General features: G+C 47.0%; 1 protein-coding gene across 1 annotated transcript in view; it reads right to left on the minus strand.

Moving 5' to 3' along the window:
- Positions 1-11,876: 11,876 nt before the first annotated feature.
- The window catches only part of Etf1 (eukaryotic translation termination factor 1), a 32,899-nt gene continuing 28,618 nt past the window's right edge, over positions 11,877-16,157 (minus strand). The window contains exons 10-11 of the mRNA XM_052741869.1: positions 15,287-15,434; positions 11,877-14,150 (exon numbers count right to left, since the gene is read on the minus strand). Coding sequence (XP_052597829.1) covers positions 14,068-14,150; positions 15,287-15,434 — 231 coding nt within the window. The 3' untranslated portion in view covers positions 11,877-14,067. The remainder of the gene's footprint in view (positions 14,151-15,286; positions 15,435-16,157) is intronic.

The raw sequence follows: 16,157 nt of genomic DNA on the forward strand, positions 1-16,157 counted from the left end.
GCATAAGGACCTCTTGAAAAAGAGGTTTGCATTTCTCACCTCCCTGCTTAAAGTACCTCAGCAGTTTTTCTTCAGATGAGTTGTGATCTTAGCCCTACCTGTCACACTCAGCTGCATCCGCTCCCTGGCTTGCTCTCTCTCTCTCTCTCTCTCTCTCTCTCTCTCTCTCTCTCTCTCTCTCTCCCCCCCCCCTCTTCCTCCCTCCCTCCCTCCCTCCTCCCCCTCTCTTCCTTTTGCAGTAAGTAGGGTCTCACATAGCTCAGGCAATTCTCAGATTTGCTCGGTATCTGAAACTGCCCTGGTCCACCTTCCACCTCCCACAGGCTGGGAGGACAGAGGTGCATCCCAGGGCGCATCTGCCTGGTTTCTGGAGGTTCACCCTTTGTTACACTCCCCCTAGCTCAAAAGACTCCATTCACATCGGCCTCCTCAATGAGTTGTTCCGGACTAGGGATCCCTTTTCTCTGTCAGGTCAGGTTGCCCCACGATTTCACACATGGTCTCCTTCAGGCACTTGTCACGATTAGGATGTCCCATCAGTTAGAGTGATTCACTAGTCCGAAAGTCTAGGGTTGTCTCTTTTGTTCATGAAATATTCCTGGGGCTGGCCCTTTGCTTGTCTAGAGTGTGTGAGAAACAACTTAGTATATTTAATAAAACCTTATTTCAAACTTGAGCCTGAGAGAAAAGCTAAGTAACATGTTCAAAGCCACCAAGCCTTTAAGTGGAATGCCACTGTTATCTTGGACAGCTGACTCCACTGTCCACCCCACATCTGTTAAGTTCTTCTTGAAAGTAAACCCTCAGAGAAGGGGCTGGGCCTCAGGTTCGATCCCCAGCACTCACACACATGGCCAGCCACAACTGTCTGTGACTCCACCAGTCCCAGGGAACCCAGTGTCCTTTTTGACCTGTGGTGCACAGACATAATGCAGGCAAATACCCATTCATTGAAAAGAAAAAAAAAAACTTTTAAAAAAAGAATGAAAGAAAAGAAAAACCAGGGAAGAGGGGAGGGAAGATGGTACAGGGGAAGAAAGCCAGGAGCTGTTCTCTGTGACCGCAAAATGCCACAGAGTTGAGGTTAAGATCAGAGAAGACATTTGAATGGCTGATAAGCATATGAAAAGATGCTCCCCGCTATTAGTCATCAGAAAATGCAAATCAAAACCATAGTGACACCAGCAATGAACAATCTGAAAAAGAAATTAAGAAGACAATTAATTCCATTTTCAACCACGAAGAAATGCCCAGGAATAAATTTAACTCAGGTTAGAAAGATTTATACAATAGAAATGATAAACCATTTCTGAAAGAAAGAAAGAAATCTAAATAAGTAGACAGTCATTCTGTGTTCTTGGGTTGCAGGACTCTCTCTCTCTCTCTTTTTTTTTTTTTTTTTTTGAGACAGGGTTTCTCTTGTATAGTTTTGGAGCCTTTCCTGGATCTCGCTCTGTAGACCAGGCTGGCCTCGAACTCACAGAGATCCGACTGCTTCTGCCTCCCGAGTGCTGGGATTAAAGGCGTGCGCCACCGTTACCTGGCAAGTTTTTTTTTGTTGTTTTGTTTTTAGTGAAAAATGAGGGGGCTGGAGAGATGGCTCAGAGGTTAAGAGCACTGGCTGTTCTTCCAGAGGTCCTGAGTTCAATTCCCAGCAACCACATGGTGGCTCACAACCATCTGTAATGAGATCTGGCGCCCTCTTCCGGCCTGCAGGCGTACACGCAGGCAGAACATTGTATACATAATTAATAAATAAATCTTTAAAAAAAAATGAACAAAGGACAGGAACACAACACTGCAAAAATGGCCAACAGTCACATGAGTATGTGTTTGAGTAAGATTCGTTAAGGACATACAAATGAAAACCACAGTGAGTTTGTGCTTCCCACCCACTAAGGAGGAAGAACAAAGAAGTCAGACTAGCTGGGCAGTGGTGGTGCACACCTTTAGTCCCAGCAATGGGGAGGCAGAGGCAGGCAGATCTCTGAGTTCAAGGCCAGCTTGATCTACAGAGTGAGTTCCAGGACTGCCAGTTACATAGAGAAACCCTGTCTTGAAAAACAAAACAAAACACCCCAACAACAACAAAAGAAGCAGACTAGAAGGCTGGCAGGGCGGTGGAGAGCTCAGAGCGCTTTGCCCACTTTGGGAATGTAAAATAGCCAACTGACAACCGCTCTGTGAAGGCTTGTCAGGTGTTAAACATTCCGGCACAGTGGTGCATGCTGGGACCCAAGCATTCAGGAGGCTGAGACAGGAGGATTATCACCCACCTGGGCCTTGCCTGATCCTCTTCTTTCCAAAAACAAAAACACCAACAAAGAAGGAAACAAAATCCAGAAAAACAAATAAACAAAACCCAAGATATACTATGTAATCCAAGATATACTATGTAACCCAGTGATTCTATTCTGAAATGTCGGCCTGACTGGTGGTTTGAATGAGAATGAAATGTCAGCCTGACTGGTGGTTTGAATGAGAACGACTCCCATAAGCTCGTGTGTTTGAATGGTTGGTCCCCAGTTGGTGGAACTGTTTTGGAAGGATTAGGAGTATGGCCTTGTTAGAGGAGGTGCGTTACTGGGGGTGAGCTTTGAGGTTCCAAAAGCCCCATTTCATTCCTGATGTGCTGTTTCCTGTTTGTGGATGAAGATGTGAGCTCTCAGCAGCTGCTTCAGCACCACAGCAGCTTGCTGCCATGCTCCCTACCATGATGGATGAACTCCATCCCACTGGAACTGTAAGCCCCAAATAAACCCTTACTTCTACAAGTTTCCTTGGTCATGGTATTTTGTCACAGCACTAGAAAAGTAACTAAGACCCCGAGAAGCCAGAACAGCCTGTGTGTACACATGTGCACATGTCAGATGTTGTCTATCTTTTTTTGCATGTGTGTGGATGCACGTGCATGTGTCTGTGCTTTCCGGTGGATGCCTAAGGTTGACCTGTCTAGTGTCTTCCTGCATCGCTCCCCACCTGGGATATTGAGACAAGGCTCTTACTGAGCTGGGAGCTCACCATTTTGGCTACTAGCCAGCTTGCTCTGGGCATCCCTGTCTCCTCCATCTCCGACTTACTGGGATTTCAGGTGGGCTGCCATGCTCCCCCATCTTTTATATGGACTCTAGGGATTGGAACTCCATTCTTCACCCTTACATGGAAGGTGCTTTTCCTGCTGAGCCTCTTTCTGTTTTGTTGATTTTTCGAGACAGGGTTTCTCTGTGTAGCCCTGGCTGTCCTAGAATTTCCTCTGTAGACCAGGCTGGTCTCAAACTCACATAGATCTGCCAGCCTCTGCCTCCCGAGTGTTGGGACTAAAGGTGTGTGCCACCATGTCCATGCCTTTTTGTTTTTTAAAGTTACAGAAATTTGTGTGGTTGTCACGTGGTTAAAATGGAACCTGGGTCCTCTGGGGGAGCAGCCAGTGTGTTTAACTGCTGAGCTCTCTCCAGCTCCTCACTTGGTTTTTTGAAACAAGATCTCTCACTGACCTGGAGCTTACCAAGTAGTCTCGACTGACTGCTGGCTGGTCATAGACCCCAGGGGTTTGCTCTGCTTCCCCGGCCCTAGTTTACAAGGTGCGCCACCATGCCCAGCTCTCTGTGTGGTTCTGGGGTTCAAACTCAGATCCTCATACTTGCAGGGCAAGCATTTTATCAACTGAGCCATCTTCCAGTCGCTCAAAAGTTACCCAAAGACATATATGAATGCTAATGGTAACATTCCTCACCATAGCTGAAAACTAGGAGTGACCCAGATCCACAGAGGAAGCAGTGACTGATACCATACAATGGTGTGCTGCTTCTTTGTGATTTTTACTTCAACATTCAACACCAAGTATGTGGGGTCTCTTCCCACACTAACCGATTCTCCATCTTCTCAGACATGAACTGGGTGTCCAACAGTTCAGCTCAATTTTGACAGGGGAAGTAAGTGCAGACGCCATAGTTTAAAGGTTCGGTCCTCACAGGTGTGGTGGCACATGAGCTTGCAGCCCCTGAAGGCTAGGGCAGGAAGATCCCAGGCCAGCCTTGGCTATGTTGTGAGTTCCAGGCTACCCTGGGATACAGTATAAGACCATGCCTAGCTAGGCCGTGGTGGTGCACGACTTTAATCCCAGCACTCGGGAGGCAGAGGCAGGTGGAATTCTGTGAACTGGAGGCCAGCCTGGTCTACAGAGCAAGATCCAGAACAGCCAGGGCTACACAGAGAAACCCTGTCTCAAAAAACAAAAGACCATGCCTATGAAAAAAAAGAAAAAAAGAAAGAAAAAAAAAAGAAGAAAAATAGGCATAGCAGTGTACACTATGGGATCCTGGCAGAGGCAGACAGATCTCTGAGTTCAAAGCCAACCTGATCTATATAGCAAGTTCCAGGCCATCTGGGGCTATGTAGTGACACTGTCTCAAAAAATGAAATTAGTGTGACTTTTATAGTCACCTATTTTAGGAGTGGTTTAAGGCAGAGTCTCCCTCTATGTAAACAATACCTTTATAAAGTTAATAAACAAATGAGAAATGATGAGTATAAAATATCAGTGTCCTGACATTTGAGTAACTTGTTTTTGAATCAAGTCAGCACTGACTCATCTCTCTTCCAACTCACAGTTCATCTCTGCAGCTGCCCCCTGTTCACGTGTAGGTCTAGAACTCCAAATGAGGAGAGGGCTGCTCTGAATCCTCCATATTCCTTAACACTCCCCACTCTTCATCATTAACACCTCATTAACTGTTTTTTGCTTCCAGACAATAACCACTAAGCACAGAGACGGGGTCTTCTGCTCTTTATTATCCACTCCCCACTGCGCCTCAGCATCTTGCACAGGGCGCAGTGTGTAGGAAATGCCTGTGAATGCTTGCTGAGTGAAAGAGTAAGAGGTTAGCCCATGTCTAAGCATTGGGGAGGGGGGGCAGTAAGGTGTGTATGTAGACAGTAGGCTGGAGGAGTTGGGTTTCTGAGGCCCTTTGCTCAGGTCCCCAGGCTAGAATTAACATGTTGCCTCCCTTCCAAATCAGATTTGAAGGGGATGGGGAGCAAATCCAAGGGCTACCTGAGCTACAAAGTTGAAGTGGGGCAAGGGAGGGTTCAGAGGCCTGAGCATATGCTGAGGATCAACTCCAGGCCTCACACATGCACGGTAATACTCTGTCTCCATCGAGCTACTGTTATCCCGGCCAATACAACAGTCTGAACTATGTGAAGGAACTTTCTTTCTTCCCCAGCTGCCGTCCTGTCTTCTTCTAGAGCCTGCCCTGCATGCCCTCCAAGTGCTCTTTTCATCCCCATCACCCCCTCCCCAGGCCGGGAACTCGTTCAGTTTGGACAGCCATGGAACAGGCTTGTGTCCTGGCATGAGTCCTGGTTTCTGTTCTTTCCGAGTTCTCCTTTGCCCCCAGAGAGAAGAGTGTCTCCTTTGCCTCTCCCTCACAAAACCCTTGCTCCTTCTTGCTTGGAACCTATTTCCAAAGCTGCTGCTTGCTCTCTTTCCCTAGCCTCCCTAGGAATGGACCCTCTAGCTTCCCTTTTGAGTGGTCTTGGAGAGCCAAGCAGAAAGGACTAGGTACAGCCATGGAGGGTATCTCAGCAGAGTGGCAGAGGGTGCTGGAAGCCTGGGGCAGGAGAGGCAACTGAGTCATCCACTCAAGCCAACCCTGACTCATAGGGAAGTGACTTCAGAACACTTTCCTAACTCCTGCATGCTGGCCTCCCTTCCCCTCCCAGCCTTCTTTGGCTGTCAGCCATTCACCTGCCCCCTCTCATAATCTGGTCTTTCATCCATAACATCGGAGAGAACAGGATTTAGGAGAAGAACAAGGTCACCTATTTGCTGAGACCAAGACTTTGGAGTTGTTGGACATTTATGTTAACTCAGAGCTTGGCAAACCGTTTATGGCGTTGCTCCCTGGTCTTCAGCCACCTTTTCTTGGTTGTGAAGGGAACAGAAGAAGATCCAAGGTTCCTGAGTGCTAAAGTTATGATTCTCAAAGACGGAACCAGGCATGGTGACACGTGCCTGTAATCCAGCTCTTGGGAGGTGGAGGCAGGAGGATCACTGCGAGTTTGTGACTGGCCTGGGCTACATAGTAAACCCTGTCTCAAAAATTAAAGTATTGGGGGGCTGGAGAGGTGGCTCAGCGGCTAAGAGCACCTTTGCTCTTGTGGAGGACCTGGGTTCCGTTTCCAGCACCCACATCCAGTTACGTGGGTGGTGGGAATTGAACCCAGGTCCTCTGGAAGAGATTCCAGTGCTCTTACTGAGCTACCTCTCTCATCCCCAAACACTGTTCTTGAGAAGTGACAGTATTAGGTTACTGCAGTGAAGAGGGAACCCCTGTAGACGAAGAACAGACTCTGCCTCGAGCTTGAGCTCCACGTCCTCAGGTAGCTGTGCTTGCTCTCCACCTGCTGCTTGGCTCGCATCAAAGGCCTCCTATTAGCCCTTGGTTTTTGAGACGGGGTTTCTCTCTGCAAACCAGGCTGGCCTTGATCTCAGAAAGATCCGCCTGCCTCTGCCTCCCGAGTGCTGGGATTAAAGGTGTGCACCACCGCTGCCCTGCTAGTCCATGTTCTTTAGACTGCTTCATCTCCCTCAGTTCAAAGCCCGAGACTATCCCCAGTGCCCCGGAGAGCAGCTCCTGTGCCAGCCCTGCCTCTGCTCTTTCCTAGGCAATTCCTGGTTGACTTAGTGGGACTGACTGAGTCAAACCCAAATTGTGAGTCCAAAGCAAACTTACACAAATAACCAAACCAGTTTGAGTACCTTCTGAACCAGTTAGGACTCCAGCACCTGCCCTGTCATGGATGTTCACGTTGTCCCTAAATGATTCGTTACATACTGCTGCTGTGGTTTGGTTTGAGATTGGATGTGGAGTTCAGGTTGGTCTGGGACTCCCACTACCTCAGTCTCCTGAGTGCCGAGATCACAGGTGTGTGCCACCATGCCCAGTGATGTTATTTTTCCTCCAAGTTTCTGAAATTTTAAAGATGTCCTTAATAAGCCTCACCTATTTTAAACTTCAGCATGTACTTAAAATAATCCCTAAAAAAACCACAGTAATTATAAAGCTATGATTTAACCATGGTAGTTTTTTCTATAGTTCACATCTCAGTGCTAAGTGTCCTATCAATGATTTAATTTGAAGAGCGGGGGCAGGGGGCAGGCAGGAGAGCTCAGTGTGACAGAGATGGAGAGAACCACCACCTACAGGCTGTCCTCTGATTTCCTCATATGCTGTGGCATGCACCTCTAAAAAATGTAAATAAAAATGTGGTAAAATTGAAAAACAAAACCTAGGTGGGAGCAAATTTGGCACAATGCATGTACCTGCCACCCTTGTGTCGCCAGCTACTTGTGATGCCGAGAAAGAAGGGCAAGAATGGTCACTTGAAGTAGGGGGGAAGGGGCCCGACTTTAATCTCAGCACTCGGAGGCAGAGGCAGGAGGATCATTGTGTCTAAGGCCAGCCTGGTCTACAGAGTGAGTTCCAGCGCAGGCAGGGCTATGTAGAGATCCTGTCTCAAAAAACAAAAACAGCAGGGCTGGAGAGATGGCTCAGAGTTTAAGAGCACTGGCTGCTCTTCCAGAGGTCTTGAGTTCAATTCCCAGCAACCACATGGTAGCTCACAACTATAATAGGATCTGATGCCCTCTTCTGGTGTGCAGGTATATATGCAGACAGAACATTCACACATAAAATATAAATAAAGTTTAAAAAGCAAAAAATAAAAACAGCAACTACAGCCAGGCGGTGGTGGTGCATGGCCTTTAATCCCAGCACTCTGGAGGCAAAGGAAGGCGGATCTCTGAGTTCGAGGCCAGCACGGTCTACAAAGTGAGTTCCAGGACAGGTTCCAAGGCTACACAGAGAAACCTTGTCTCAAAAAAACAAAACAAAATCCCAGCAACTACAACAAAAATTACTTGAGACTGAAGAGTTTGTGGCAATTGAGGGTAGGTCAGCAAGACCTTCTTTGCTTCAAAAGGGGGGTGGTGGGTGGGAGATAACAATGTAGCTCAGTGGTAGAGTACACGCTTAGCCTACAGGTCAGTGTTCAATCCCAGAACTGGGATTAACTAATACAAGACTGTAGCATGAATCAAAGAGTTCTTATTAATAAAATCAAACCCCAGGCCAGTTATTGGGGTGAAATACTAGATGGTCAGAGAGACAGAACAAGCCACTAGATACAAAGGCTAGAAAATGGTGGCACTCACACCTTTAATCCTAGCACTCCAGAGGTAGAAATCCTTCTGGATCTCTGTGAGTTCAAGGCCACATTGGAAACAGCCAGGCATGGTGACACTCGCCTTTGATCCCAGAAATCGAGCCTTTAATCCTAGGGAGTGGTGGTAGAAAGCAGAAAGGTATATAAGGCGTGAGGACCAGAAACTAGAAGCATTTGGCTGGTTAAGCTTTCAGGTTTTCGAGCAGCAGTTCAGCTGAGAGTCATTGGGATGAGGACACAGAAGTTTCCAGTCTGAGGAAACAAGACCAGCTGAGAAGTTGGCCAGGTGAGGTTAGCTGTGGCTTGTTCTCTGACCCCAGATAAGTTTATTAGGGTGCACAATATTTTGGGGAACACAATACCACCACACAAGACCAAGGACAAACACTACTATTTGAAAAATCCTGTTTATTCTTCCATGAAGACCCCGGACAAATCGCTTCCTATCCCTTGAGACTGGATCCTTATGTAACCACGGCTGGCATTAAACAGTGTAGGATGACCTTGATCTTCCTGCCTCCATTTCCCAAGTGTTAGAATTTTAAGTGTGCCTCACCAAGGGGCTGGCTGAGGATGCTGGAGAACTTCTAGGAGTCCCCTTCAGGAAGGTCATGGGACCCCCTTATTCATCCTCAACTGTGTTGGGGGATAAGCTGGCTAGCCAGTCGAAATGTGTGTTGTGGGAAGGAAGAAGTGCTAATAGGTACTTCCAGACACAACTCAGGCAGGCGGTCACCTTGGAAAGCATGCCAGAGGTTGGGCAGGGCATGCCCACTTAACCTGACTTGCCCCAACAACTTTCTTTTTTTCTTAATGCAAGAATGGCCTGCATTTCATGGCTTTGGAAACAAATAGACCTGAGTCCTAGATTGCCATGTAATAGCTTGGACAGATAGAAACATCTATCTCTGTGGGTTTTTTGTTTTAAAGGATTATATAATTTAACAAATGTCAGCGACCACAGTTATTTTACAGGTGACAGTTCGAATCTCGATTTTAGAGGACAGAAACTGTGCAGAGGTGGAGTGAGCCTCCCGAGTTCTTCATACACTCGACCCTCCTCCATTTGGTCGACTGCCCTATTTCTCCAGATCTCCCCCACAGGGTTTCTCAGTGTACCTACCCTTGGCTGTCCTCGAACTCACAGAGATCCGCCTGCCTCTGCCTCCTGAGTGCTGGGGTTAAAGATGTGCATCACCACTGCCCCGCGTTCTCTCTAGATTTTACGGACAAAGCAAGCTGTCCCAGCCATCTGCTGAAGCTGGGTCAGAAATGGGCCTTTTTAGATGAAGCAAGTTTCATCTGCAATAGTGTAGCACCACCTTGTGGTCACCAGCAGAAAGTCACTCTGGACACTTGCACGGGATGGAGGTTAGAAGCCAAGGAACCTTGATAGCAAGTCTCATCATAGGCCCAGTCAGTTCCAGGTACAGCACTATGCACTTCACAGACCTTCATGAAATTCTTAGTCTGTAAGACAGGGTCTTTGCAGGTAAGAAGGCTGGCCTGGGAAACTCACCATGCTCCTGCCTCCAGAGTGCTGATGTTACAGGTGTAACATCACGTGTTGGCCAGGTCCAGGGGTCAAACCTAGTCTTCCCATATACTGGACAAACACTGCACTGAACTACACCCCCAGCCCTTTGTTTTGAGACAGGATTCCATTAGTCTGTCCAGGCTGACTTTGATTTGCCCAAGCCTCCCAAATAGCAGGGGTTACAGGCAATTACTAATACCAAGCTGGTTCCTAGTTGAGCCCTGGTAAGGCTAAGCCTGCCAAGTTTGGGATTCCTGGAGATGGCTCTACCCTCCAGGGTAGTTCATGAGCTAGGATGTACTCTTATAGAACACCTTGGCTGTCTGCACGTGCCTCTAGTTCTCATTTGGCTCACGTCACCTGGGGGCATCCAAACAGCTGCAAGACAAGAAAGGGTCCTGTCTCACAAGCTCTAACGCCATGTTTCCATATCCCCTGGCCAGTCAGCAACTCCATTCCTTGAGGTACAGTCCCATCAGGGTGGGACTTCGGCAGATGCAAATTCCAACTGGCACTCACTCAAGTTGGCTGCAGGGAGGACGCTGGCATGAGTCTTAAATTCCACCTTGGCATTCAGCCCTCAGTCTAGTGGGTCTGTCTGGGAGTGTTGTGAGGGAATGGAGCCGGAGAACAAAGATGGTAAGCGCCGCGGCCCAGACAGGAGAGCGTGCAGCTTACACATCCTGCACTTCCAACAGCTTGACTTTAATTAAGAACACACCGAGGCATGCTGCAGGAGAAACGCCACCTTTGCTGTGCCGCATCGCACACCCGCCTCTTTGCAGAGGAAGACTGGTTTAATCCGAGGACCTTCTGGGCTGCACAAGAAAAGCACTGGAAAGGCCTGATGGGTAAGAAAAAGCACGGCTGCTGTTGGTCAGTTTTCTCTAAACTGGAAATAGCAAGACACACACAAGCCGTTTCTCAACAGGACTAAAGCGCTCAAAGAACCGCTAGGTTTCTAAACCTTTAAGGAGAAAAAAGAAATGTTAATTATTGAGCCAAGATCTGACCTAGAACTCAGAGGTCACCTGCTGGGATTAAATATATGTGCCAGCCACCACACCACACCACATTTACTTTTTTCTAGACAGGGTTTCTCTGTGTAGCCCTGGCTGTCCTGGAACTAGATTTGTAGACCAGGCTGGCCTCGAACTCAGAGATCCACCTGCCTCTGGCTCTCCAGTGCTGGGAATAAAGGCGTGTGCCACTACCACCCGGCTCCAGATTCACTCTTAACACTGCCTTGGAACCTTGCTCTTCTAGTCCGACACAAGGGGTAAGGCCAGAAAAAGGGAAGTGCCAGGCTAGTTTCTGCTTTGATATTATGAGGATTTTGCCTGCCTGCATCTATGTGCACCGGGTGCCAGTGGAGGTCAGAAGGCAGTGGATCCCCTAAGACTGGAGTTCCCGCCGTTGTGAGCCACCACGTGGGTGCCGGTAACTGAACCCATGCACTTGCATACAGCCAGTGCCCTGTCCCTCCCATTTTACAAGACAGGGTTTCCCTGTGTAGCCTGGCTCTGCCTCCCGTGCTGGGATTCGAGGCACGACGCCTTGCCTGGCTTGCAGTCAGTCCCCCTACTGCTGAGTCAACTGTGCAGCCCCTGGACTAGGTATTCTTCCATTTATTTTTTGAGACAGAATCTTGCTGTGAAGCCAAGACTAGCCTCAAACTTGCGACCTTCCCACCTCTGCTTCTAGTTTATGTACCACCACACTGGACTATGGGCACTTTTATAGGACTCAAAGGCAAGTGGACATAGGATTAACTTAGGAATTGAGACTGGGATACAATTTTGATTTCATCACCGAAAAGCTGCTAATGAAACCCTTCTTACCTGTTAGAAAGTGGCACCACCTGTCCTTATGGAGTATAGGTAGGTCTGAAATATCTTGAACAAAAATCCAAAGCCAAACACATGCAAATTTCCTTCCGGCATTACCCTGGGTCGCAACCTCAGCTATCCCTCACACAGACAGATACAGTGGGAGTAACTCTAAGGCTGAACATTCATTAGAACGGCTAATCTGACAAACAGGAGGAGTCAGTCTCTGTAGTTCCGGCTTTTCTATGAACATTCCTAAAAAATCTCAAGCACACGAAATATATTCTTAAATATGGTTTAATACTCTTCTCCATTTCTGTACATCACAACACCGAGATTCTGCTCTTAGGGTCTCTCTGCAGAGGCTAGGGAGTGCAGGCTACGGTTTTACCCTCACTTATGTGTGTTTGTATGCGTAAGTGGAACACATATCGGTATATATTGATACACACATCAATATATAATGCAATATATATCACCAAGGAGAACACATTGATTAAAGAAATACAAAAATTTGGCATCATTTCCAAACTTAAATAGTAAAAATAAAAACTACAAAAGGAGCTGCATACCCTAAATGTATCATGTGAAACAACAAGCATATTCAAAAATGTAAATTTACATCCAATTTCTCTGGTCTTGTCATATCACATTAGACCCATTTACAATGGCAAAACCCTAAGGTACTGCTGGGAAGAGTGTGTTTGCTCCTGGGTGTTCTGCAAACGAACAGCAGAGCCCAAAGCAAAAGCCTGTTCTGGTGAAGCCTCCCATGTTGGTGAACACCAAAGAATCGACTCTTCTCACCGGGGGTTGAGACATCAGGTTACACGACAGACAGTCATTTGGACCTCAGAGTACAGTGTGAGAACCAGAAGCTTTACATTGCAGACATACTCCCTCCATTCAAGTGAAACAGGATTATTGGAACGATAGGCAGGTCTGTAACCTGGGAACAAGGAGCTGGTTCAGACCAATAAAGCTACAAGTGACTGAGTCAAGTCAGTGAAGAACAGCAGTCAGGCACTAAAGTGTTAAAAGTACCCAATTTGATACCCAATGTACCCACCACCCTGGTGAGTGTGGGTGATACCAACCGACTTTAAAAACCTTTGGTCCTAAAAGTCCACTTGGTACACTTCCCCACTGCTACCACTGGGCACGTCCTACACTCCGTTTGCTGTTGCACCTCGAGTACACCATGACCTTGTACTTCAACTGGGTTCAAATCCAACGTACAGCCCAGCTGCGAAGCATAAGCTTCAGGTTTCGGCCGACTTTTGGATCTAACATGGTTTAATCCATGGCGCCAGAAGCCGTGTCCCATCCCCCCCCACCCCTGCCCTCCCCACCCTCCTCCCACACTTTCTCATCTGAGAGGGGCTTCTAAGTCCCACTTTTGAAAAAGATGCTCCAGCCCCACCAGGGGTTTGAGAAACATGCACAGTCATACATGTCTTGTCTGTCGTTCCTGTGAAAAATCTTGCAGTTCATTTAAAAGAAAAAAAAAAAATCAAAACATTCACATAATCTCATGCCATCCAACACAAGGAAACACGACCACCTCCCTTTATCAAGAATAGATCCAAGCAAAATCACCTTTGAATTTTTTTTTGGTTCCACTAAAATTGCATGTTTTATTTCTCCCCAATCCCAGCAATAGCACAGAAGCCCCATCGTGTCCATCCCCAACTGGTTTCTAGTAGGCTGAGATCACAGGAGCTTCATTAACGTCAGCGACACCAAGGGCTGGCTCCCAAAGGCTTGGCACAGACGTGCCTCCAAACAGATGGAAGTCAGGAGTGCACTGCCCCAGTGTATGAGCACTCAGTCTGACTTTGCATCAACCTGCACCTTTGAAACAGTCTGGGAGTGGGAAGTGAGGGAGTGAGGCCGAAATGGCCTCCTGTCAGCTCACCCTTTCAACATTAAACAGAGACCAAGAGAGAAACAGTTCCAATATTTCACCACATATATTTCTGCTTGTGCAGTCTAGTCTGAGAATGCCATGTAAATGGGTCACTGCGAAATGCAGCAATCGAGTTATCCTCCGATCAAAATAAGAACAAACCAGTATGATCTCACTTCTACTAACTTTTGAAGGTTTACAGCAGTTAAAGTATTTTTGCTTCTATGTATGAAGGTTAAAAAAATCATTTTTTTTTCATAAAATACAAGAGCAACCAATTTTACCATCAAGTAAAAGTAAAAAGTGGGATTCTTTTTTCAATTAGTCCGGAGTGGCATTTAGGAACTTAGTTGTAGGCTGCTGCGCTGACACCATGACAAACCAAAGTGTAGGGTTGGGTCTGCTTTTGTTTCGCTTTGCTTTTCAGTATCCAATGCTCACGGATTAAGTTCTGGAAATGTTCCAATTGTAAGGCAGGGATCTGTTTGGACTCCACCACGGGTATGCTCCTTGGGTTGAATGCTGGAGGGTGAGGCACATGTTGCCGGACCCATGTCGACTACCTAGTAGTCATCAAGGTCAAAAAATTCATCGTCTCCTCCTTGGTATTCCATTCCCTGGAAATCTACTCGGTACCGCAAGATACCTGGAGAAGCAAAGCAGAGTGAGTAACCTGGGTTCTTGAAGCAGGATGGGATTGTTCTTCCAAGAGAAGCCCATCCTCTTCCAGAATTACAAAATGGTAATCAGCCGCAGGCATGTGACTCAGAAATATAAACCTCAGTACTCAGGAGGTCAAGGCACAAGCATCGCCCAGCTGGAGGCCGATTTGGGCGTACAGTGGGTCCCAGGCCAGCCCCCCCACTCCAAAGACCACAATGGGGGTGGGGAGAGATGGGGTAGAGAATGAAAATAGTGTGTGTGCTTGGCCTGATGACCCTTCCATTTCTGGAACCCACATGATGGAAAGAGAATAGACTCCTAGTTATCCTCTGACACAAAACTATACTCCCTCAAACAAAACACAGGCCCAGCAAGATGGTTCTGCAGGTAAAGGCACTTGCTGCACAACCAGACTCCCACGATAGAAGGAACCAAGCCCTGCAAGCCGTCTGACCGCCATATGCATGCCATGGCACTCTTTATTTCTTATGTATACAGCATGCGTGACTGCAGGCCAGAAGAGGGCACCAGATCTCATTACGGATGGTTGTGAGCCACCATGTGGGTGCTGGGAATTGAACTCAGGACCTCTGGGAGAGCAGTCAATGATCCTAACCTCTGAGCCATCTCTCCAGCCCCGCCATGGCACTCTTGTGCCGACATAGAAACACACAAAACAACAAAATCTCAGAAATTAAATATGACTGAAATACATTATGTACATGCATTAAAAAAAAAAAATCGGTGTGGTGGCACATGCCTTAGTCCCATTAGTCCCAGCACTCAGGAAACAGAGGCAGGTGGATCTGAGTCCAAGGCCAGCCCAGTCTACAAAGTAAGTTCCAGGACAGCCAGAGTTACACAGAGAAACCCATCTTGAAAAACCGAAACCTCCACCACACACATATATACACAAAGAAGCCCCTCAGGAGATCATTATTACACATAAATACATGCTAATAAGAACCATGAAAGATAAGCAAAGTGGTTCAAACTAAGGAATGTGCTGCTGCCACTTGCTACTGTCCACACCTCTTCCAAGTAGAGCGGGCATATGCCACCCTGAAGTAACTTCTTTCAGGCCCTGGCAAGAAACCCTGTTTGGAGTTTGCTACTCACCTCCAATTCCACCAAATCCTTTCACAAACTGTGATCCTTCTTGTGACTTATCTGTGACAATTTCTAGTGTAGCTCCAAATTTTTTATAGTTGTTAGCAAACCATTCCAAGAGGGGCATGCTCTCAATCAGTTCATGTTCCTGTCCAGTCTATAGGGCAGTCACGACATAGAAACACTGGGATTAGAATACAAATGTAGCCTGACCCTCTCAATGCCCCTGCCCGTCATTACTCATCCTCCTAACCATTTTGAGTACTAGAAATGTATGATCCTGAATATATCCTGGTTCTTGGGTAGATAAACTGATTATTTCAGTATTTGCCCTCAAGCTGTAGCCTCAGCAACAAAACGTCAAACCATACTGAGTTGTCAACTTATGATTCCTATTGTTGATTCCACAAAGTAGGTTGTTGTAGTTTCTCTTCATTCAACAGCCCAGAAGAGACAGAGCAACTCAAAAAAAAAAAAAAGTACACCACATGTGTGCCTGGTGCCCAAGAACTGGAGTTAGAAACAGTCGTGAGCTGCCATCATGATGATGATGATGACGACGTCGTCATCATCACCGTGAGATGTCCTCTGGAGGGACAAGTGCTCTCTCTCAGCTGTAGAGCCATCTCTTCAGCCCCACTTTTGAAAAGACAGCATTCAGTGTTGTACGTATTTGGCCTATACATGCCATAAAGAGACAAACTCCTGGAGGCAGTCCTCAGGCAGCATGTGCCTTCTCCTCACCGGCCCTTCAGAACTGCAGGCAGCTACATTACAACTGTCTTGTTTAGGAAGGCAGTGTTCATTATAAATCATGAGATGCATTAAACCGAGCTAAGTACATAGGAAAAGATGATAAAATGCTAATAAAGCAACATTG

Source organism: Peromyscus californicus, unplaced genomic scaffold, assembly GCF_007827085.1.
Source record: "Peromyscus californicus insignis strain IS unplaced genomic scaffold, ASM782708v3 Scaffold_17__1_contigs__length_78620276, whole genome shotgun sequence".
In the NCBI taxonomy this organism is placed as follows: Eukaryota; Metazoa; Chordata; class Mammalia; order Rodentia; family Cricetidae; genus Peromyscus; species Peromyscus californicus.